Below are 24,801 nucleotides of genomic sequence, written 5' to 3'. Positions count from 1 at the left end.
ATCGCAAGCAAAGACTGGGATAAACTGCAGACTTTCCAGTTAACAGGCAACCTGCAATGCCTCCTGGGCCACAGGAGCCAAGCAAGCATTATTACCATCACTTCAGTTTTTTTTTGTGAAAACACCATTGATTCAATAGGTTGTCAGTTTAGTCTTTTTATGCACTCACACCACCGTCACTACTTAAAGTCCAGTGAGTAAGATTTAGGTGAAAGGAGCTATTGGCAGGAATGTAATGTAGAATAATTTTCTCACTGGAAAAGGCCCTTTATATTTAAATACCTAGGTTTCATCGAGGGGTTCCTCTCTACGGAGGCCATGTTTTCTGTAGTAGTTCAGACTGGACAAACTCAACACCTTTCGAGTTTAAGAGAACTGAAGACTACCACAAGTTCTTTTTTGTGTTTGAAAGAGGGGTGTTCAGCTGCAACATGTTCTACATACTGCACTTTAACAGCTCTACATTACCAATTTTTTTGAATTGGTCTTTAATTTTTTAGTATATTAACATCATAGTTGAAAATAAATCTAAAGAATGAACTTTTTCCTCAAAGAGCATAAACCAGCTGTTACAATAACAAAAACACACTGAATTAGGACATACATATTTTTTATTCCAAACAATTTAACCAAGCTTGGTGGCCAGTTCCTTGGCCTTTGCCTTCTCCAGCTTAGCAATACGGGCTGTGGACTTGGGGCCCATGATTCCGCCTCCCCAGTGACGACGGATCTGGAACAAAAGTTTGCATAGTTATACTCTTGCCATTTGGGTTGATGTGAATTATTGCTTTCACAGTTCAGTGAATACAGGGTTCTTACCTCCTCGAATCTGTCATTGTAGTTGGTCTTGATGGCTTCCACAAGCTTGGCAAGTGCACCTTTATCCTCACTAGGAAAAAACAAAAGTCACTTATTTGCTGATGGCACTGTAAGGTAATAATGATTCAATGCTGGATGATATAGATAAACTTCATTACACAAAACTGCCATCTTGTCCTATTCTCATATTTGATGTTGTTTGCTCAGGTTATCAAGGCTGTGGTTACTTCACTACAATTCTAATATCATTCAGCCTCAACTACGTCAAAACTGAATTAAGCATTTTTCAAGAAGCACTAACCTATAAAAATTAAAGAAACTATTTCATGTGAACAAATAAAGTGTCTGAATTGCTTTATCAGTTAAGAAACTGGGAAATTGAACACAGCTCAGCTTACAATGAATTGGTTACTTACGGGTTGGTCTGTGTGAAGGCAACTGATGTGCATGTCTTCCTGTGCACCAGTCTGCCCAGTCTAGCCTTTCCCTTGATGATGCAGTATGGGACCCCCATCTTGCGGCACAGAGCTGGCAGGAAGACGACGAGCTACAGGGGCAGGCGGAACCAGAGATAATGTTACATTCTCCAAGGATAGATCACTTAAAAGAGTTTATGCAAAATACTACTCAAAGGTTTTGTTTGTGGTCAATGCTCAGGGTTAAAAAGCTCGTGTGTTTTGATCAACAAAGAGGATTCAGGTGAAGAAATTCAGACATCATTGCCAGTGACCACGTTCTGCACTTAAATGTAGCCAATACTAGCTCCACTGCTGCCTGAACACAGAACAAACTTACCTCAATCGGATCCACATCGTGGGCGATGATGACGAGCTGGGCCTTCTTGTTCTCCACCAGGGTGGTGACAGTGTTCACACCTGGAAAAAAGTTGGGAAACACATTTTAAATCTAATTGGCAAAATGACTGTGCGCTGAAAATATTTGTCATTTTGGCAAATGCTCAGGGTTAAAAAGCTCAAAAACCATCATGAGTTTCAGGTGAAGAAATTCAAGTCATCACTGCATTCAGGCCAAGGTCAATAGACTGCTGCTCTTCTGTATATCTCACCTGCACGGAGGACAGGGGGCCTCTTGGTCGGGGTATCTCCCTTTCCAGCAGCCTTCTGCTCAGCACGGGCCAGCAGTCTCTGCTTCTTCTCCTGCTTGGTCTCTGGCCTGTACTTGTGGGCCAGCTTGAACAGCTGTGTGGCTGAGAAGAAAAAGAACCAATGTTGCAATAAATAACACAACATAATGTTCCTCCAAGTTCAGTCCAAAGAAGGTTAAAGGTATTCAAGTAGATGCATCAGTGATCTTGGTGGATGGTCAGCACGACATCAGATAGCAAATATTCTTTCACATCATCTGCAAAGCTACAACAATACTTGAGTAGTGTTGAAATATTATTTTACAGGAGCAACATTTGATGAGAAACCCTTACCGGTTTGACGGTCCAGAGCCTGGGTGAACTGGTTGATTGCCGGGGGAACCTTCAGACGCTTGTAGAGGATGGAGCGCTGCCTCTGAAGGCGGACGTAGCGAGGCCATTTCACAAAGCGTGTCAAATCACGCCTGGGCTGAATATCCTGGCCTGTGGGGAAAGATGAAACATTTAGTATCCAACATCAAACCGAAGCAGGTTACTTTGACATCTTAAGTGCATCAGCGATCTTGGTGGGTAGTTGTCTACAGTGTAGTTAAGATAGCAAATACTCGTTTACATCATCTGCACCTTAACAAGCCAACGCTCGAACAAAATTGGGCCACTCACCGATGCCATAGTTCTTTGGCCTCTTCTCGAACAGGGGGTTGACTACTTTCTTGGCCTCGTGTTTCTTGGCCACTGAAGGGGCAGGTGCCACCTTCTTCCCCTTAGCCTTCTTTCCCTTAGGCTGCAGAAAAGAAAAATAGCATTAGGAAAATTTCAAAGTACACATGTCAAAAATCTCACTTTCTACACATCTGAAGCTAAAATGTATATACAACTGTAGAGATTTAGAATGATCTAAGTAAGGCAGCTTCCCAACACTCGTGGGGATTGTGATTTCATTCTACTCGCACCAATTCCCAGCATGTCTAAAGAAAAACATTCGGGTTAGCTCCTTTTCGTTCAAACTATTTCAAAAGCTAACCCAGCAATTTTAATGTGAAATCCGGTTGCTAGTGTTGAGGCAGCAAAAACTATGAGCAACAATAATTCCTTAGCAAATAAAGCTAAATAAGTTAGCAAACGTGGCTAGAAGCCCCCCATGCTAGTCGATCTACACTGCTGGTGCATACGTGCCATACAAACAAACGATGCAGCAAGAAACTGAGCTGCAACCACTGAAACTACAATTATACAAATTCAATTCATTCAATTATATGACGGAAGATGTCAAGCAACATTAATACGTGACTATAACCGAGCTATTGCTTCTAAGTGAAACACATCGGCAAGTATTAGCAGCGCTGAGGCCCTTTCACCCAACACGACCCGGTGATACAACCGGATACAAACAGAAGATACCTACACGGGTCCTCTTATACTTCTACTGAGTGAATAATACCACGAGTGAATACGAGTCGAGTTAAAAGACAAGTGAGAAACAAAAACGATTAAAGCGAGAACTAAACAGCTCAAATCCAGCGTGTCCACCGACCTTAGCATTAGCATCTCACTAGCAGCCACAGCGCTTCTCGTACCGGCTCCACTCGAGTCAGTCAATCCGAGTTTTAACTAAAAACACCACAACACGCGCTTAATATCGACACGACAGTAACGAGCAGCCTTCAGAGAATCCATGGATGCGTGTCACAGTGTGAGAACAGCCATGTGAAGGAGGATGCAGGCAGATAGAAGAAGTAAGGTTGAGTCTCAGAAGCAGCAGCTGTGTACCCACCATGTCGGTTCAGGCAGAAAGGAAGACCGAGGCATTCTGGGAAGCCTAAGTACCGCGAGGCTTGCAGCGTGGTCACGTGGCCTCAGAATCACTGGAGTCACACTTGATGGGACAATAAAGATTTGACATTTCAAAATGCACCCACACCCATTTCTTTTTATTTTGACGATGAATTATTGTTGTCAAATTATTATCGTTCAGTTACAACGATGTATTGTCTTAATGTCATTGTCTTGTGATCGGTTGTAAACAAACTTCATATTTGTGTCCATGTTTCTGTGCTATTCAATGTTAAATAAAGTTTGAAAAAGTTAAACATTGTCATCACCTTTAAAAAGAATATAATTGAGCATACTAAAATGTGTTTATTTAGAACGTGTTGCACAATCCCTCCCCTAGTGCTTATAGTATTTTATATATTTAATTTTGTTCCCTATTTTTATATTTTGTATATTCATACATGCACAAATACACCACAGCAAATTCCTTGCATGTGTAAATCTGCTTGACAATAAAACCCAGCTCTGATTCATATTAATATAGTATTTAGGGCGCATTACAATGCAATTGATGGAAGGAATATTTACTAAAATATTTAGACACAATGATGTATTTTACATGTCTTTTTATACTATTTTATCATTTTGTATCACTACATTTTTGTGACATTTGTAGTTACTTACAATATATGACATGCTTACAAATACCAATGCAAAAAATGCATAATTAAATATAAAACACTCAACAATTAAACAAATGGTTCCCACTTTTTTTGACTATCACACATCAACTGTTCAAGGACCAAACAGGTAAAAGATCCAACATTTAAATGAAAGCAGATTTGTGTAACAGAACTTTGGTGTTTCTTTCTTTCTCACAACTTTCCTGATGTGGAGGTAAACTATCAAACTGTTAAATATAGATACAGCTGCAGTTATTTGATTAATATGAAGATGAATGAATACATCTGTGGTACTTTTACAAAATTAAAGATATGAGGGTCTGAATAATTCTTGTTATACTGCATTTATATTTATTTATAGTTGTAAGTGCTGTCATGTCCTATTAGCATCTACACAGTAACGTGATTGTAACACACTCACACTGTGTATCATGTCATGTCATTTTCCACATGAAGTATATTACACGCCTATTTTAATATATTTTACTCATCTATTGTTCAATTCACTTTCTTAGTCTTATTTCCGATAGTATATTTTATTTTAAAAGCAATCTCCGTTTGTTCTATGTTATTCTGGTGTTTGTTACACATTTATAATTAAGTTGTAATTTAGACATTAAATATTTCTGCATATATATATATATGCATGTATAAATATCCTGTCTCTTATGGTACCAGCCTTTTAAACTCTTGCTGTTCGCCACACTTAGGGCACCGAGGACCCATTTGACCAATGCACAATATACGTCACTTCCGTAAACATCTTTCTTCACGACATCCATAATTACACTGTAATCTATTGATCTATCCATCTATCCATCACATTATCAACAGATTCATTCCTGATATCGACCTCTCCCTTCCCTCTGTTAATGGTGGTGGGATGGATTTGTGACGCTGACGTCTCTCCTCCTCCAGCCTTGCGTCGTGCCGTGCTGCTGTGGACGGGAGGGGGGAGTTGTTTGGGGCTGGTGGGCCGGAGCTGTCGCGTTCTCTCCCGGCTCGGCTATTCGGTTCCTCGCTAGCATCCGATCCTCGGCCGGCATGGGTCGTGAGGCGGCGGAATGAGGAGTTTGCGGTGATCGCTGCTCGTTTTCGGTAAACGCGAGTCGCTGCCGGCCGCTGCTGACATCGAACACACCGTGAGGCCTTTCAGTCTGCAGAGCTGTCACAGTCTGTGTGTGGGTACATTGTTGTGCTGCCGCCGTGGAAAGATAAACGACATATGTCATGTTCGTGTTGTGAGTTAGAGATGAGATGCATTAGGTGTCTTGTTGATTTGTGTTGACATCACGAGGTTTACATCAGCTGCAACACCTTGACTCCTGGAGTTACTACAGCATTGTTATTATTGCCCTGTCACATTAGCAGCCCCCCACCCCCACCCCTGAAGAGAGTGAGTAGCTATGGCTGAGCAGGACATTTGTCCCCACCTGGACTCCATAGGGGAGGTAACCAAAGATGACCTGCTCCAGAAATCCAAGGTGGGTTTTCATTCATTTACAGTGAATACAATAATGCACAATGTCACACATGCACAGTGCAGGTCATCAGCTGTGTGTGTCATGGCCACCGCTGTCAAATGACTGATGCAGCAGCCTCATAACAGTAATAGCAACTATGTAATCTGGAGTATGTGTTCACATGTTTTTGCATCTACAGCGTTAAGCACCCTGGTTTGTGTGTGTGTGCACTTTTCTATTCTTTTCCGCTCATATTCTCTTCCTATGCTGTAGGGAACCTGCCAGTCGTGTGGAGCGGGTGGCCCCAACCTGTGGGCCTGTCTGCAGGTAAAGTCAAGTCTCGCACCCGCTTCTGAACATTTTGTCATTTCAAAAGCTGATTGGTTGGTTTAGCTGGTTCACCTTGTCAGACAGACAACTGCAAGTTTAATTAGAATGGCATTCAGTAGATCGTGTACCTCACCCAGAGACATCAGGCCTCTGAGTTTTCCCTCAAGATCCATGAATTATATCCAAAGAAACTGACAGATCTGGAACCACGCATCTCAAAACCATTGACATTGACATAGATAGAAGAATAGAGGAGGTAATTCAAAAGCCATGAGATAGTGATTCTCATTTGTTTTTCTCTGCAGAATGATTGTCCCTACGTTGGTTGTGGAGAGTCCTACTCCGATCACAGCACCCTGCATGCACAGGTAAAGAACACCTGTGCCGCTGGTCAATATGGCAAAGTAATAATGTCAGAAGATTCCATTGTATGATCGTACGTTACATGTTTCCCTCAGGCTAAACGGCACAACCTGACGGTGAACCTGACGACTTTCAGAATCTGGTGTTACGTTTGTGAGCGGGAGGTGTTTCTGGAGCACAGGCCCGCCCTGGTGCCAGTACCCGCTGCTCCCCACCACTGCAAAGCCACGGAGCAGGTACGACTTCGCTCCAACAAGGTCGCATCACCTCATTTTGTTTCTGTCCCTATTCTAGAGGCGCTATTTCAAATTCACACAACCTCTTTTCTTTTTTTTTTTTTTACTCGCCTTCATAATTATAGTATCTTTTTAATCGTTTTCCCAGGAAGCAGCTCCTCAGCCAATAGGTCACCCACTGAAAGCTGTTCCAATCGCTGTGGCAGAAGAGGAAGGTTCAGAGTCAGACGAGGATGAGCTGAAACCGAGAGGTACAGCAAATCTGTTGTCTTCCCCTAAACAATAGTGTAATAGATGCATTGATTAGGAAAGCCACCACATTGGTTTCTTTGAGTACAGACCACAAGTGATATTTCTACTTGGGTGTTCCCTCTCTGTTTGAATTCAATATCTAAACGGCTTATTTTGAACACTTCTGCCATTGCTGTTGTTCGTAGGCTTGACAGGGATGAAAAATATCGGAAACTCTTGCTACATGAATGCAGCTCTTCAGGCACTGTCCAACTGGTGAGGTCACTTCCTCTCATTACAGTCACCATGGATGTAGGTCTCCTTTTCCATGTTTCCACATTTTCTCTGTTTATACAAGTTTTCCTTCTCTTCCCTCGCCAGTCCTCCTCTCACTCAGTTCTTCCTGGACTGCAGTGGCCTGGTCCGCACTGACAAGAAGCCTGCTCTCTGTAAGAGCTACCAGAAACTCATCTCAGAGCTCTGGCATAAAAAACGGTAATAATCACATTCTTTTAAAAGTGGCAGAACAACAGATATCCACTGAGACTATTATCTGTCACTCAGTCTTTCACATGAAATGATATGTAACATACCGTCTCTCATGGCTGCTTCGCTCTCAGGCCCAGCTATGTTGTTCCCACCAGTCTGTCTCATGGCATCAAACTCGTAAACCCCATGTTTCGTGGTTACGCTCAGCAGGTAGGGGCAAGCACCCAGCAGGTAACTACACCTGGTCACACTCAACATCTTGACACTGTCTCGTCTCTTGTTTTTAAACTGTAAACCCTTGTGTTCTCAAAAATTACCCCTAAATGACTGAAATGTTTGTTGTTGACACCAAAAGGTTCGACTTGAGTTGTTTACTTGTTTGCATATTTTAAGGGGTGGCTGAATCTGTTCTGGTTTATTTGTTGTTTTTTTTAAAGTTATAGATGGCTAAAAGCCTCTTACTGGTAGTGCTGGAAAAAGATTTGAAACTTAACGAAAAGTGGGACAGTAACACATCAGGATTTATAGAAATGATAGCAGCCATTAAAGAGAGCGAGTCAGTGCAAGTGAACTTCCTTCACGTCCAATGTTGTAAACAAGCCAGTGATTGTAAAGATAAAACTAAAAGGATTTAGTTTGATGTTTTGATTGTTAATTCATCAGAGTGCTACATGTGCACAAATGTACACTATCAAATATACGGCAATAAATGAAAACAGAAGGGAAGTGTGCTGTATTATCAGGAACCAAAGAGGGGTTGGGCCTTTTGTGGTTGTAGAAATGTTTATTTATGTTTTTTTTTGTCTGGACACTGTCGTGTAGAGCACTGTGTGAATATTTCATCTTAAAGCAGAAATTACTTATTGATAGTGCTATTTTGGATATTTACATTGGTATATTAAAACATATTTGAATAATAAATGAGGCCTATCAATAAATAGTATAGGAAAATACATCAATCAAAAGTCTTTAGTATTATTGCTTATCATTGACGGGGTGTTATACTGTATTTATATGCCAACTCATGCACAGCAGGCGTAACAATAAAATGATAAAAAAGTATCATATTGCAATGTTTACTGATTAGGATGAATTACCTCAGTATTTGGACAAATGACAATATAGATTAAATGTTATTGTAGGAAAATATGCTCTTTCCACAGTACCTTCCTGCCATGATCACTGATATTGTGGCTTAATCTCTTGGAATACATTGAAATATTATTTTTTCACATATTTCTATTCCAACCTTCTTGTTATGAGATCAAGTTTACAGACATTTATCTGTTACTCATTCCTATTATCTGCTAAACTCCTGTCTCTGTGTATGTAGCCATGTTATACATCCTCCTTTTGACTTAATGTCATGTGCTTTTCTTGCTGCAGGACACTCAGGAGTTCCTGCGCTGTCTGATGGACCAGCTACACGAGGAGCTGAAGGAGCCTCTGACGGAGTGCAGCATGAGTGGCGAGGGAAGTGACGGAGAAGACAGAAGAGACGGCGACCGCTCTCCGTCAGAGGACGAGTTCCTGTCTTGCGACTCTGGCTCCAGCAGCGACCGGGGGGAGGGAGGAGGCACCGGTGACGGTGAGCTGCTCGTGCAGGATGAGTGCGACGGCGTCCGGTTGCCGGTGGCCGGCATCAGCCCCTGCGGGGTCATCTCTGAGAAGGAGAGGCTGAAGGAACGACGAGTGTCCGGCTCGTCGCTGCGTGGAGGCTCACAAGAGATGGACGAGGACGCTGATGTGGATACAGCAGCTGTGGAGGAGGTCCCTGAGAGGGCGGAGGAAGAGGAGACGACACCAACGCCAAATGCTGAGGTTCAAAACCAAGAGAACAACCAGGAATCGAATACTCCACAAGGGCAAGGCCAGAGCAGCAACACCTCAGGTATAGGAATCAGATTATGTACAAACTAAACTTTGCCTCTCTCACATTTGAGTTGAGGATAATATATATTATATTCATGTGACACTATTGTAGAGCCAGACAATGAAGCATCCATGACCCAACCACAGTCCACTCCCTGCAGTCCTGTGCGGACACTGCAGGAGCTGCACACCAAACTGTCCTCCAGTCCACCTCGCTCCAGCCCGCTCCGCTCTGCAGGACCACTGTACTCGTTCAAGAAAGGTGAGGAAACGTGGGGTTTGATAGACAAACCTCTGCCATATGTGAGTTGCTGTTATACACATTTTGGCAGCTTTGTGAGAGTCAAGGCACCAAATGCGATCCACTCTTTAACGTCGCAGTTTTGGAATCTGCAACATAAAAAGTATATAAATAATATGAATAATAAGTTGAAGGTGAATTCAGAAGATAAGTGGTTTCCTATCACATAGTAATAATATACACAGACATTTTGTTGCTTGCCTTTGTTTAAAGCACTTTGTCAGCTGGTCCCAGTCAAATAATGTCACCCTTACTAAGTCCGCCCCTCCCTGCTGTGACGGGTCTTCCAGCTCAGCTGCTGCTCAGTGCCAGGAAGAAGAAACAGTCCCACTATCGCAGTGTGATCTCCGACATCTTCGATGGCTCTATCCTCAGTCTGGTCCAGTGTTTAACCTGTGACAGGGTGAGCTGTGCTTCACATGTTTAAACACCAGGGGAAGCTACTTCCATCTTTGGTCAGAAACCACTGTATAATTCTTCTACTATGTTTCTGGTGGGGATGGAACTATGCCATGTGTAATTATACAGTATTTGTACATGTGCATGACTTGAGTGATTGCATTGACTGAGTTAAAATAATTTTAATTATCTTTTACATACCGTATATGTATTGTTTCTATTAGACATGCCATGTAAACCACATCTCTGAATGTGTGACAGGTGTCTAACACAGTGGAAACCTTCCAAGACTTGTCCCTCCCTATTCCTGGTAAAGAGGATTTGGCCAAGCTCCACTCGTCCATCCACCAAAACCTTCCAGTCAAGACGGGAGTGTGTCCCGACACTTATGGCTCGCAGGGCTGGATCTCCTACATCATGGACTCCATTCGACGGTCAGTGGAGCATGTTTAGCTGACGCGGTCGTGCATGTTCCCTTATATTCAAATTGTATACATATTACACCATTTGTAAATATCAGTTCTCTAAACATGCCAGATTTTTTTACATTGCACATCCAATTAATTATTCCCTGAGAAATTGGGGAAAACGTCAAAAAACACTATCTATCTCACAATGTCAAAAAATCCTTGATCCAGATCCGCTCAAACTTAAATTGACTCTCTCCCGACCCATACTGCATCCTTACACTACATTTTGTGATAATTCATCCAGTTGTTTTTGCACAATCTAGCTCAATAACAAAGAAATAGATTCAAACACAGCCTCCTTGGTGGAGGTAATAAACGTGCATTAGTCTGACGCTGTATGATTTATACTTTCTCCTTTGTCTGCAGGGTTCTGACAAGTGGAATCTTGACTTAGTATTAATAAGACTGAGTTTGGTGGTGGAGAACACACTTAAAGGCACAAGAGCTGCCACGTGTGATGCTCCACAGATGACGCATGCAAGGGCTTGCAGATCTGTCCTTGATTTGCTTGCAGCACTTCTCTTGAATTTGGCAACTGAAAATATGTTGTCAGATGTGTTTGTTTTATAAACCACCCTTCAATCTGATCAGGACTTGATATGCACTCTGAGTTTTGTAGTACACTGAAGCAGCATGTTGCTTACTAGTACTAGAGATGTCCGAGCTTAGTCCCTTAGCCTTCCTTAGAATAAATTGGCGATCCTGCTGCTTATTACCAGCCTGTAGGATGTCTGAGACTCAGTCCAGGACTGATTGCTTGGAGTGATTAAGTAGATGGAGCAGGGCTTTAAAATGATTGATCCAGTGCTTCCAGACAAGTTGGAGTGCTGAGTCATCAGATGACTTAGCAGGAGTGATGTTGTACATTTAAACACTGTAGAAGGTTTTGATAGTAGAGTGGAAATCAAGGACTTTGTTTTCATCAGTGTTATTTTGTTATCTTGCAGGATTACGCAAAAAATACTGATTTCCATGAAATTTTGTCTAGTGTTGGGACATGACCCAAGAAAGATGTTGGAAATGTTGAATGCTGGAGCAGATCCAGGAATGTGCGTTAGCCATGGTGGAGGTACCATACCTTTAATGATGCGTATCTCTGAAAACGCATCTTCTTTTAACGTCACAGATAGCAGGAGACACGCAGAGACAAGCTTTGGCATGAGCCATTTGCTCATATTCCAGCAGCTCCCAGAACTCAAAAATAAGAAAAGCTTCAGCATAGAAGTGTTTCCCTCAGTGGGTTCAGTGGTTTCTAAAGCACTGCAGTATTCAGGGCCTCCAGATTATGAGGAGCAGTGTCAGTGCTGCTGTTCCTCAGCTCTTGGGTAATGTTGGCAGTTAATAAACATGGTGTTAAATGTCCGTCCTGGACTTTAAAGCTGCTCTACTCTTTATTTCTTTGAGTCCGATCCCTCCTTGTAGTAGTTAGTTCTAGGAGAGAGGAGAGAGAAAGAAAGGAAAAAAGAAGGTATCACTATACAACCACTGTATATCCCCACATCCCCTCCCATACCACCCCACCCACAGTTCCAACACCCCACATTGATAATAAATCAAAATAACAAAATAAAATAAAATGAAATAAATGTTATTATTGTACATCTGAATTAAGAAATTGGGATAACATGAAAATAATGAAATAAATAATAATAAAAGTAATAACAGTAAAGCTGCTCTACTCACACATTTTATATTCTATATTAATGAAATTAATAGAAGACTAGAATTGGTATCAGTAGAGTCTTAACCTCTGCCAAGGCCCAACAGTCTCCTTATGAAACCACATTTATATTCACTGGATCTATATTTTTATTTAGATCTGCATCGAATCTCACACACTAATAAATACCAGCCTCCTTTTCATCAAGATCCTCTGATTCAGGCCTACTTATCCCATCAGCCTTATCGCTCCGGGCAACATGACTTATTAATTATTACAAGGCTGACCCATACACAGTGAGGACGTCCTCTGGCTGTATATTTATATATGTTATGTATATAAATATATGTGTTTGTCTTTGAACAGGTTTGTGGTCTCGTGTATCCCCACTTGGTTCTGGGGGCCCATGGTGACACTAGAGGACTGCCTTGCTGCCTTCTTTGCTGCAGATGAACTCAAAGGTATACATTCATATAAACATGGCATCATACAAAAATTTATGATTTTTAAATAACCATTCATTTTGTTTTCTCAGGGGACAACATGTACAGCTGTGAGAGGTGTAAAAAGTGAGTGAGTGTAGTAAAACCCACATCAAGACCTTAACAACACGTTTTTCATTTACATTCATTTGCATGGTTTGTTGTTTTCCACAGGTTGAGAAACGGTGTCAAATATTGCAAAGTGCTGCGACTTCCAGAGGTATTTTTTTTCCTCTTATCAAATCTCTCTCGTCTGTAGTCGGCCCCACAAAGAATTCCTGACTGTTTTTTTTTTTTGTAGATTCTGTGCATTCACCTGAAACGTTTCCGTCACGAGGTCATGTACTCGTTCAAGATTAACAGTCACGTGTCGTTCCCGTTGGAGGGCCTCGACATGCGACCCTTCCTGGCTAAGGAGAGTCCATCTCAAGTCACCACTTACGATCTGCTGTCAGTCATTTGTCACCACGGCACGGCAGGAAGTAGGTGTAACTTCCTTTACCACAGATAAAGCATCTAGGCTTAACATACACTTGATCTAAACCTTTTGGTTTCATATGTGCAGAGACTTTCTTAACACTTCTATGCTCTTACCCGTTTTCTGCAGGTGGACACTACATAGCTTACTGTCAGAATGTGATCAATGGACAGTGGTATGAGTTTGATGATCAGTATGTCACAGAGGTCCATGAGACGGTGGTGCAGAACGCAGAGGCCTATGTGCTGTTCTACAGGTGAGCATTGGGAGACCCTGTGATCAGAGACCTGGTATTAACACATGTCCTGAGTGATCTGATGACAAGTGATCAAGTCCAGGTCTGAACGCACCCAAATTAGTCCTGAGATGTCCTGAGACGCAAGTGGCCACATTTTTCTTGCTGTATGAGCAATGCATGAAGACCGCCTACTCAGCTGACGTCCTCTGATCTGATACTTTCATCATAGCAGCGCACATTCATTCATTTAGTCCCTCCTGATTCCACTCGCTCTCTTTCTGTTTATTTTTCTCTCTCTTTTCTGCGCCAACACATGCACAATCTATCTGTGTCTCAATTCAGGGGCCACATCCTTCGGAGGACCTGGTCTACGCAGTCGACATCGGCTTACATGTGTACCATTAGCTGCTCGGTTGAGTACTTAGATTTAAAAATAAATTATTCAGACCTTTTCACCTCACTTGCTGCCGCCATTACCATTCAGTTAGACACTGAATCGAAGGACATGTTTGAAGAAGCCCTTGAATTGTGACAATGTACAATCGCTGTTCAAATACAACCTCCAAAGGATGCAGCCCCTGAATTGAGACACAGTTATTGTCAGCGTAAGCATCTGTAAACTTAAACTGGGTAAAAACAACATCATCTGGTCTTGGTACGTGATTACTTGCATATAGAGGTGTTTATATAGTGGGGGAAGTGAGATCTGATCATAATTGGTCAAACGAGGTCCACTGGTGATTTCTCAGGACAGATGTTAAAACCAGGTCTGAACGAGGCCTTTGAGAAATGTATCCTGAATCTACTCTGACTGATTTTTCTTGACACGTGCAGGAAGAGCAGCGAGGAGTCAGTGAGAGAGCGGCAGAAGGTGGTGGCTCTGGCCAACATGAAGGAGCCCAGCCTGCTGCAGTTTTACATCTCCAGAGAATGGCTCAACAAGTTCAACACCTTCACAGAACCAGGCCCCATCAGCAACCACACATTTCTCTGTCAGCATGGGGGTGAGCGGCTTTTCTTTAAGATCATAAAACCACTTTTTTTGTCATCCAAATCCTTCCTCATCACACTGATAAGACAGGATTAAAATGCATGTTTATTAAGCCCCATTTCTTTTTTACGTAATTATAAAGTTCAGTTCTGTGAAAACAACTGACAATCACCTTATTTTGGCTGAATACAAATCTACAACAGAAATCTGTCATCCCCAAATGAGCACATAGCAAGAACGGTAAATCAATTACTCACAATAACAGTAATTATATTACTAGACAGATTATGCATCAGCAAAAGAAATGTGTCATATTACTCATACTGCGTGTGTACTCGCAGCTCCATCATCGGTGACTTAAAACAACTATGAATCGGTCTTCTCACATCACAGAAAAGAAAAAGAGACGCCGTGTTTTAACAAGCCACCATCCTTGCGATTAGGAAGCATTTACTTCAGCCTCTTAAAGGTTCAATGCATGTCAACGCGTTCAACTGGGTATCATGTTTCCATCACAGGAAGCCAGAGCCGCAGCTGGAGCAGATAAAACTTGTCTCCTCTGCAAAGTAATTTGATCCATTCCCGTTAATGACAAAAAACAGATAGTGCGTGTTAGTGGATTTTTTGAGTAGTGGAAAAGGGGCGTAAGCCACAGATCCTGCACAGATGGAAATTTTTTATGACGTGAGATCATTCTTCCAAAAACCAAAGCACAAATCTTTGTTATTCCCTCAATGATTTAAACCAAAGTACTTCACTGGTTGTTTCTTTTGGATTCTTGTGATTATTAGCTTGTCTTTGTGTCTCATAGCCTCATTGTTTGAGACCATTACTGTTTAACAAGGCAACCGGGATGAGGGAGGGGATTTATTGTAGGAGGAATAAAAATGCACTGTTGTTGGCGTTACCATTCTCTCTGGTCTCCATTTACAGACCAGGAAAAAGGTCATAGATTCCTTGAATTCTGAACGTATCGTTTCTCTGTCCAGGGATCCCTCCTAATAAATACCACTACATTGACGACCTGGTTGTGATAGTTCCTCAGAATGTGTGGGAGTACCTTTACAACAGGTAAATGCAACATGCTACCATTTGAGTGAATTACAAAATGCATGAAGGAATTTGTTTGAGAGTTGTACATAAATTTCAATAAAGTGAAACTAAAAACCAAACTACATTTCTTTATCAGAATTACAAAATGTCAAAAAGAATAGATGTTCTATTTCAATCTGATTAATATGAGAATCATTTTATCACAGCTGGAGACATCTGTAACAGTATTATAATGTGTTTAAAACAACAATGATGAAACATTGAGAAGAGAGAACCTTTAAAACAACGACCCTGTTCAGATCTGGTTTTAAGATCCATTCTTTTTGCTGTGTGAGAGCAAATGTGTCCTGGGCCACATACCAAGGACCACCCACTCAACTGACACCCTCTGACCTGCAACATATTCTCAGTGTCCACACAGTGATTTGTCTGAAGCCACAATAACACCACTGATATAACATAAATAAGATAAATATTGTCAAAATTGTCATTTATCACTGATGTAAGATAAATGACAGTTTTCTCAAGTGGAAAAATCTTTCTTCATAGTAGATCTGCAGCTCACTGATTCATGCAGCCCCTTCTCCTCCTCTCTGCTCACTCTCTTTCTTTCCCTCTTTCTATCTCTTGCTCGTGCAGACACATACACATACATTATCATCGGACACATCTGTAACCTCAGACTGGATTAAATCATTTGGTGTTTGCAAATAAAAGTGGTCCCAGGAGACACATTCAGGAAGCATTTAAATGCCAGGTATGAACAGATGAATTTAACGCACTCCACTTGCGATCTAATCTCTCTGGATGGAATTTAATACAAAGGCTTGAACAGGGACAGATTGTCATTGGTTCCTTACTCTCAGGCTTTATTCATTAGAGTCAAACTGTCTGTTGTCGTGCCATTCTGCTAAATGTTTGTGTTCGTATGTGTGTGTTCAGTTTTGGAGGCGGCCCTGCAGTCAACCACCTGTACATGTGTGCCATCTGCCAGGTGGAGATCGAAGCCCTGGCTAAACGCAGAAAAATTGAAATTGACACCTTCATCAAGGTGATATCTTGTATTCTCCAAGGTTTTTGTTTGTAACCTCTGCACAAATATGCCTTTATACTTTGTTGTGGGTCATGAATGAGCAGTTTTTACTGTTTGCCTGCAGTTGAACAAAGAGTTTCAGGCCGAAGAGGCTCCGACAGTGATCCTGTGTATCAGCATGCAGTGGTTTAGAGAGTGGGAGAGCTTTGTGAAGGGCAAAGACAATGGTATGATCCGGCAGCTACACACATTTAAATTGTTTATCTTTAGTTGGTACAAAACATTTGACATAAAGTTTCTTTCAGAGCCGCCTGGTCCCATCGACAACAGTAAAATTGGCGTCATGAAGAGCGGACACATACAACTAAAGCAAGGTAAACATCTGCATCGGTTGCGGAAGCTGCAAAGGTGGAAACATAGAAAAACAGGTGGTCCTTTAAATGTTTTTAACCTGTTTCTCTCCTCAGGTGCAGACTATGGTCAGATCTCAGAGGAGACGTGGCAGTACTTGCTGGGTATTTATGGTGGCGGCCCTGAGATCGCGGTGAGACAGACGGTGGCCCCTGCCGACCCCGACAGCCTCCACGGCGAGAGGAAAATCGAGGCAGAGACCAGAGCACTTTGAGATAAACAGAGGTTGGAACCTTTTCTTAAATGGGCCACACTGCAGTCAGTTTCTCTCAGCAAATTAACCCCACCCCCCCTGCATACACACAGAACTGCACACAATCACATGGTTTAATATAAAATTTGTAACATTTTACTGGAAGCAGTGGTCCTGGACAACATTTTCACTCGCTTTGCTGCATGAGCTCAGAAATTCCTCTCTGACCAGCAAAGAGCAAGATATCTACAGGATCTGGCCAAGAATAATAGAGGAGCCATATCCAGTGAATAAACAGCTGTGAATTCAATCTCAGCTGTTCAACCTGAGTGCACACAAAGGGTCTGTATTTGTTCTCAACCTGCTTCTCAACTTTTACTTATCCCCAGGTCCTCTGATTCCACTTTCCACTCCTGCCCTCACAAGACGCTGGGGAATTTGCACCTTGGTGAAGAAACCTCGCTGTGAGCACTTTGTAAATGTAGCAACATATTACGCCGAGTCTGTGCCGCAGGGAGGTGAAAAAGGCACTTAACTATCACATAGTTTATTTATTGGACAACTCTGATCCTCGATGTTAAAGGTGTAGTAATAATCGTTTCAGCATCCCTGGCTGTGTGTGGTAGCTATGGTGTTTCAGTGGCTGCTGCATAGCGACTATAGGTGTCATATACTGCTCAGCTGGCGGTGGTGAGCCGGCAGCCGCTGGCGTCGTGAGCCAGAATGACGAGGAGGACAGAACTGCAGCGTGATGTTTGGTTTTCATGACTTCTCCTCTAGTCGTCAGAAGCAACAACCAGTAGACGTTAACAAGCTTTATGTGGTTTGCCTGTTTACTAGTTGCATAGGAACGTGAGAGATATTGCATAAATTATACTCTTGCACCTCCAACCTTAAATAGACAAACACTGAGCCCTCAGGAATGAAAGACATCTGTTTGTTTAAACCAGTGAAATGAGGAGATTGATGGACTCCTTAGAGCAAAATACCACAGTGGGTTTGTTTGCATGTATGGAGTCTTAAAAAAACATATTTAGGGTAATTTATATTTGAACAGCTTTAAAAGACATGCAACTGCAAACTCCTCTTTATGGACCAGTAAGGATATTTCACTGACACCAGTTGTTCGGTGGGACAATAACAAATTTAATTGTTCAAAAATATGGAAATATTGACTATTTCTATTCAGTTTATATCAGTTCTATCCAATAATCAACCTTAGTAATATGGTCATAAACATGTAGATATAATTTTGAACAGTAGAGTAGAGAAATACCAAATTTATGAAAAGACTGATTTAAGACAGAGAGATTGCAAAGTAAAGCAAATTATATATCTGGTGCAATAACAGGCTTCTCTGATGGTGAGTTTACACAGCGAGGTTGTAGGTTTTTTTGCGGCATGAATAACATTGCTGTATATTCGAAGATATAAATCCAAATTGACCAGGAATGCAGTGTCCATGACCAAGAGGGGGCAGTATTAAACGAGATGAAAGAAATAATCTCACGATAATTAGCACAACATGCACAAACTCAGACCTGTAACAGCAGTGAGGTCATTTATGGTACTATTTTTTTTGTCAAATATATTTATTTATTGTTGAAATACATTGTTTTCAGTTCATCAGATGAATGAAGCTGTTTCCTGTGGAAGGGGTTGTTTACTAGAAGGTAATTGCTTATAAAAATATTTATGCATCTTTAATTTATCATTGCCGAAGATGCATTTCAGTATTCCATGTAAAAATGCAACTGTCGTCACAATGTAATACACCATGGTTTTCTTATTCAAGATTCTGTTGTAAAAACACATCCATCCAAAGAGCAAGAAACACGACGATCTCCAAATCACAGAGCTCAGTTTCGAGAAACTTTGATTAAAATCTTCTACCTATAATGTTTCTTATGTATATAATTTAATCACAAACCGATCAGACACACGTGTTTTGTACATTTTACATAATTTGAGACAGTTCTAACTTCTCCCAAGTTTCTGGCAGCCACTATGTTTTAATCTGAAATATCAAGAAAAACATATTGAGTAGATTGTCTCTTCATTCTAAATCTAATCAGTGCGAGGTTACATTCAAAGTGGAGTAAAATCTGGGCGAAATGGCGAGTCAGTCTAAGTCTAGTTAAATAAACCTGGTCCTCCTCTGTCTCACTGTAGATAAATCACATACTTGCCTTGTTTGCTGCCACTTTTTAAGGTTAGCATTGAGTATGTATTTATATTTAAATATCACAATTCATTTATACTTCTTATAGATTGTGAAGAAAACATTAAATTCTGAATTTATAGTCAATTTACTGATGTCAAAATCCCTTGAGTCACATTACATGAAATACCAATGCACGGTTAATAAATTGCTTTTAAACATTTCTGATTATCACTAATCGCTACCATAGCAATTATATTTATTAGACTGTCAAAGAAAAATGCTGCTATTAAGATATTACCAGTCATAATTAACACAAGACTATTTGATATACACAAGTGACAGTTAAGCATCAAGAAACATGAGTAAAAACCTGCAGTTTTCAATGCAATATAACTAAATATGAGAATTCCCAGTGTACGGAACGGTTCTTAAGCTGCTTTGCAATATTCACGTGATACAGTCGTCCTTACATTTTGATTTTTATCTACTGATTTTGTTGCATCATTAGAAGAATTAAATCCAAAATATAGACAACGGAATTATAACCTGGAATGTCTATGAGGTAAAAACTGATGAGCTGCAGTATAGTCACCCTACCTTGGAACACAGTGCCTTCAAGCCCTTCTACACCCACAATGCACCTGCACAGGTCTCGGTGACCTCATATAAATTCCCCGCATAGCTCTGCTCAACCTCCGCCTAAGCCTCGGTCAGCCACATCAAGCGAAAACATCTGTTTGTGTTCGGAGGCCTCCGTAAAACTTCACTCAAGAAATTACAGAAGTGCATTGCTTTCACAGAGGAAATGAAAAGTGTCTCATAATAGTGGGTTAGTAAGTCAAGTTATGACTAATTTATCTTGTAATTATTAGGAAAGATCGCATACATTTCCAAACTTGTAATTAGAAGGAAACAATGAGACATGTTGGCTTCAGGACGTGCCAGTGACTCAACTGGTTTTATGATGTCTTCAGCATCAGATAAATTCATTGGTAGCTGTTAGTAAATCCAGTGTTTCATTATCGCTGTTTAATCTTGTTTTCACCCAAAAACTTGATGATTGATTCAATTTGACTCATTTCTCTACCAGACCAGCTTCCTGTAATTATGGAATCTGTTCTTGTAATTATCAGATAGTAAATCTTATTAACGATAAACAGTAACCATAGTTACAAGATAACATCACCAACCTGTTTTTGTGATGAGAATGCAATTCACTTTCGTGAGAAAGAAAGCTATTTCACACTTTCACTGTGCTGTTAATCTCCCAGCTATATTTCATTGTAGGATCTGTCAAAAGAGGTGACATTGATCACAACAATTTAATTTGAAGTTACGTAGGGAGGGTGATGCCAAAAAATAGACATGAGCTCAGAGGGGTAAAAAGATGTGGAAGAAATAGCTGGATATTGTGGAAATGATTTGCTTATTCACTTTGTTTTAGTTTGATGATCCTCTCATGTCTATAACCATAAAACCACAAAAGTTATTAGTGCATAAAAATAATTCAACAGACAAAAACAGACTTGTGAAACATATTGCATCTGATAAAGTCTCAACAAACTCAGCAGATAAGGACAAATATCAGAACCTAATTAAAAGATCTTCCCCGTGGCTTTATATCCAGGAAGGTGTGAACCAGAGTAGGTGTTTTGACAGACTTTTCACCGCAGATATTTTGACTTAGCATAGCGACACCATAACAATCCCGATACTGATTTAACTGTCAGCTGAAGAACAATCGTTCAAGCCAGAGCGCCTAGATGGAAGGTAGCCATGGAGTTTTTAAAACAGAGCAGTGAAGGGTTGATTGCAGGTGGATTTTAAATCTGTATCCATCTATATCTTTATCTGTATGATCTAACATTAGAAACACTGTATAAAACAACACTGACATATATCACCATTAAAGTTAAACATCCAGCTGCTACAGAGCAACTTTATCATTTGGAGACGTGGCCAAGTGGCAAATGTGAGTCCAATGTTACCTCCCTTCTAGCTCTGTTTTTGGTCTCCACCAACTCCTAAGAGAAAAGTAATGCTACGAGAGTGGTGCAAAGAAGCTCATTAAAGCTGCAGGTACATTTATATTCAGTTGACAATTGTGTTCATCACTCGAAGCGACCCCTTTCAGATTACAGGTTGTATTAACGATTCTAAAATCATTGATTAAACCCACTTTGAGTTCAAAGCAGATGGCTGTGTTGCAGCCAGCTAATGTTAATGTGACCAGCAGAGTGAAGATCATTTGTCAGACATCTCAGGTGACTTTAAATGAATGTCACAGAACAACCCCAAATCTGTGGTTGAGCCTCAGAGAGTCTGAATTACCAAGGACCAAAATACTAATACTAATAATGAATTTCTCCTGAAGATGTCCAACTGTGACATGTCAAACATCTGTTGACTTTATTCCAGGCGATCGAAATCCATGTTGTGTTTGTCAATGTGTCCAAAGAACAATTCATCCGTTTTATTAACAGAAAATAATCATTTCATTTTCATCAAGTTTTATCTTTTCTTTTCCCACATGTCCAAAGTATATCTACAAATGATAATGTTAATACAGTGGGTATATGTTTCCTACGTTTAGATACCTTCTCTGAGAATATGTGCAATGAAAAAGAAAATACAAATATTTGTGCAATCTTCGCCCTGTCATCAGAGATACTGGACAGCTACCGACAGAGCTGGCAGTAAAACCTGGGGCAGCGCAGTGTTGAGTGGTAATTACTCATCCCAACCTGTGAGTTTGTCTACTAGAAATTACAGCACCTAGCCATGCGTGAGGGATTTCAATTTCACTTGAAGACGCAGACATTTCTGTGGTTGTTCAGTAGAATCAGGCCTGCACTCAGCACAACATCACTGGCTCATGTTTTCATCCTCACAGTGTGTGTGGTAGTTGTGGTCATGATTTCGGTGATGCTTTCAAACAATATGGGATTTAAGTGCTTGACCTCAATTCTATGGGATGTCTTAATGTGTTGTGTAACTGATGTAATTAATCATGACTGGTTAAATGATTAAAATTGCCTGATCTTTGACTTGTATGTTTTATTTCAATGTGGACATTTAACTGCCATTGATAGAATGTAGAATCAAGCTCTCTCTCTGTGGAGCTCAATGCTAGGGACCATTTAGTAGTTTGTATTTTCCCCGTGGCCCCAAGAGTGTAAATCAATCCATACATGGGCTAAAAAATCGAAATATTTTTGTCCCTTAATTTATTACATTATGTTATATCTCTCATCCCTGTCCATTTGTTTGTTAGTTTGTATGTTTGTAACCAAGATTACATAAAGACAACTAAACAGATTCCCATGAAACTTGGTGGAGGGATCCGATATAGGTCAATGAAGAACCTGTTAGATTTTGGTACTGATCCGTCCCAGGGATTTTTTAAAATCACTTTTAATAAAATTGCAAGATGCAGCATTTTTCAAAAGTAGTTCATGGGTCCTGATGAAAAAAAACACCAGCCATACTTAGGGGACTAATATTTAAGAATGAAGGAGACTGTTAGGTCTTGGTAGAAAATTGTGCTGTATCATTCTATATACAAAACAAAAAAAAATGGATTTAAGCATCATCTCTATTGACAGAGAGAATGTACCTTTTCTAATCTGAGAAAGAGGGAGCGACTCTAAAGTGAACAGCTGTGATGTCATCTCCAGTCCCATATGTATGCTGAGCTGTTTCCAGCCCAGACAGAGAAGCAGACAGAGAGGAAAACACAGCGAGGAGGATCCACATACTGAGCATCCTCGCAGACAGGAGAGCAGAACCACCGAACAATTCAGGTAAGACCCAAAATCCAAATAAAAACTGTGTCGGGGGATTGACTTTAACCTGGACACACATCACATCACCCAAAACAGTGGCATGTTTCCTGCACTGTGTGTGTTTGTGATGCAAACACACAGCCTCGGCTCGGTCACATATTACTGACATGAAGGTTACACTGAAGCCGGCGGTGCTTACTTTAACGCTCTGCAGGGTGTGTTTTGGATTAGACACCAGTGATATTGATCGATAATGAAATATGTCACAGTGTTCGATGTACACGCCATTGAATAATAAATCAGCAGATTGTGAATCCAGGGGAGCAGGGGGAGTCTGAGGCTGGTGTAAAGGACGGTCGCCTCTGCTGTGTGTGTGTACTGGGATGGGATGGGTGTGGCAAGCAGCAGCAGACCACTGGTCCTCCTCATCCTCACCATTAAAGTCATTCTCATTCTTACTAATGACTTGCTTTACATGTTGAAGGTCAGATGATAGATTTAGCAGGGCGGGCGGTTTTGAGCTGTATTAGTAGTTGCAATTATTACAAAATATGCAGAGAAATGTGTCTGTCGATATGAGAATGAACCTTCGTTGACTCATTGTGCAGTGCGCATAGAAAAGTTCCTATTGGTGCATTAGTAGCTGAAATAACAGTGTTGTCTTTGCTGCTGCAGCTGTGAGTACAAAATGGATTCTGTCTGGTTTACATCTACATTTTTAATATTCCGAATTACTAACACTCAAGTGGATCCGCCCTGTTTTACCTCAGAGTAGCACTGGTTCCATGCTGTGTTCAAAAGGATGAAATGGATGTTTGCCACAGAACATCTATTTTTAAGCCCTTACCAGGTTGTCAGTGTTTGTATTATTTTTAGAATATCTTCCTTGCTGTAAGGAATCCTTGTCGAGAATCTAAGAGAAGCTTTAAAGTTAAAATCTGCTTCTCTAGCCTGGTGTTTGATTTGATTTTTTATTTTATGTCATCATGTATTCCTAATATATCCATGTTTTAAAACATATTATTCCTTCCTATCTATTTGACCTCGTATAGCTTTTGATTAATCATATTATTTTATCTCTATTGAATATTTTATTGGTTTTATTAACATATTTCCATTATTTTTTTCTTGTGTTCATTAGTTTCAAATTCATTTTCCATTTCCATTCGTATCATCTTATTATCAGCCATGTTTTCTGCAAACTGAACTTTACTGACCTGAATGAAAGATGGTCTACAAATGAAGTTTGATCGACGATTACTGATCATTTCAAAAAAACATCTTGTCCTGATTAGTGACAATGGATTCTCTGTATTAATCTGCCACTAAGTAACTTCCAATCTATTTCTTTCCATAGGCTTTTATTATATAAACTCTTAGGTGACACTTGTGTGTGACCAAGCTGAAGAGAGGATCAACAGAATGCCACAGGAAGGAATTGATCAATCACAGTAGTATGGACCCTCATGAGGAGCCTCGATGTTGATCATGCTTCAGTTTAGTCAGAGAAGCAAGTCGCCATATGAGTTGTCTCCTGGACTGGGAGTGGATTCACTCTCTCTGTGAACTCGTCTCTGGATCTCTGCAACAACAACCTCCTGTAAATATTTACATGCCGTGTCTGACAGCAAGGGGAAAATGGATAACACCTAAAGAGTCCTCCTGGCCTTTTTAACTCATGCTGGTCGGGCCCTACAGGCAGGGCTGGATGCTGCGACTGTTGTGGTGTTTTGGTTGCGTTAAAACAGGACAGAACTTGATTTCCTCTTTTGTTTTATG

The 24,801-nt window shown here is 40.7% G+C and overlaps 2 protein-coding genes and 4 non-coding genes across 9 annotated transcripts; 1 reads left to right on the top strand and 5 right to left on the bottom strand.

Moving 5' to 3' along the window:
- Positions 1-593: 593 nt before the first annotated feature.
- Positions 594-3,795, bottom strand: rpl7a (ribosomal protein L7a). The gene is made up of 8 exons (XM_020082012.2): positions 3,699-3,795; positions 2,588-2,708; positions 2,258-2,407; positions 1,886-2,026; positions 1,615-1,694; positions 1,236-1,366; positions 820-889; positions 594-730 (listed from the first exon to the last, which is right to left on the bottom strand). Exons 1-8 carry the CDS (start codon positions 3,699-3,701, stop codon positions 626-628), a joined length of 801 nt encoding a protein of 266 aa, XP_019937571.1. The 5' UTR covers positions 3,702-3,795; the 3' UTR covers positions 594-625.
- LOC138405486 (small nucleolar RNA SNORD36) lies at positions 1,468-1,544 on the bottom strand. Its single transcript, XR_011239230.1, has one exon. It is a non-coding gene; the product is annotated as a small nucleolar RNA SNORD36 (small nucleolar RNA).
- On the bottom strand, positions 1,773-1,842 carry LOC138405493 (small nucleolar RNA SNORD36). Its single transcript, XR_011239237.1, has one exon. It is a non-coding gene; the product is annotated as a small nucleolar RNA SNORD36 (small nucleolar RNA).
- LOC138405495 (small nucleolar RNA SNORD24) lies at positions 2,119-2,186 on the bottom strand. Its single transcript, XR_011239239.1, has one exon. It is a non-coding gene; the product is annotated as a small nucleolar RNA SNORD24 (small nucleolar RNA).
- Positions 2,475-2,547, bottom strand: LOC138405494 (small nucleolar RNA SNORD24). Its single transcript, XR_011239238.1, has one exon. It is a non-coding gene; the product is annotated as a small nucleolar RNA SNORD24 (small nucleolar RNA).
- A 1,342-nt stretch (positions 3,796-5,137) lies between the features above and the next one.
- Positions 5,138-22,284, top strand: usp20 (ubiquitin specific peptidase 20). Of its 4 annotated transcripts, none has more exons than XM_069514360.1 (25): positions 5,420-5,561; positions 5,749-5,864; positions 6,117-6,170; positions 6,479-6,541; positions 6,632-6,772; positions 6,921-7,023; positions 7,210-7,279; positions 7,385-7,498; positions 7,624-7,723; positions 8,879-9,383; positions 9,477-9,626; positions 9,956-10,068; positions 10,326-10,498; positions 12,561-12,655; positions 12,730-12,763; positions 12,851-12,896; positions 12,978-13,158; positions 13,284-13,410; positions 14,227-14,396; positions 15,373-15,454; positions 16,379-16,487; positions 16,594-16,696; positions 16,775-16,843; positions 16,937-17,105; positions 17,463-22,284. In XM_069514360.1, exons 2-24 carry the CDS (start codon positions 5,787-5,789, stop codon positions 17,092-17,094), a joined length of 2,838 nt encoding a protein of 945 aa, XP_069370461.1. In that variant the 5' UTR covers positions 5,420-5,561; positions 5,749-5,786; the 3' UTR covers positions 17,095-17,105; positions 17,463-22,284. The 4 variants fall into 4 exon arrangements, with proteins under 4 accessions (XP_019937568.2, XP_019937566.2, XP_069370461.1 ...); XM_020082008.2 differs by having other exon boundaries at positions 5,423-5,561; positions 5,752-5,864; XM_020082009.2 differs by having other exon boundaries at positions 5,138-5,864; positions 7,624-7,702.
- Positions 22,285-24,801: the final 2,517 nt, after the last annotated feature.

This window comes from Paralichthys olivaceus, chromosome 18, assembly GCF_024713975.1.
Source record: "Paralichthys olivaceus isolate ysfri-2021 chromosome 18, ASM2471397v2, whole genome shotgun sequence".
In the NCBI taxonomy this organism is placed as follows: domain Eukaryota; kingdom Metazoa; phylum Chordata; class Actinopteri; order Pleuronectiformes; family Paralichthyidae; genus Paralichthys; species Paralichthys olivaceus.
Note: the sequence above shows the minus strand (reverse complement) of the source record. Positions and strands in the feature narration are given on the sequence as shown.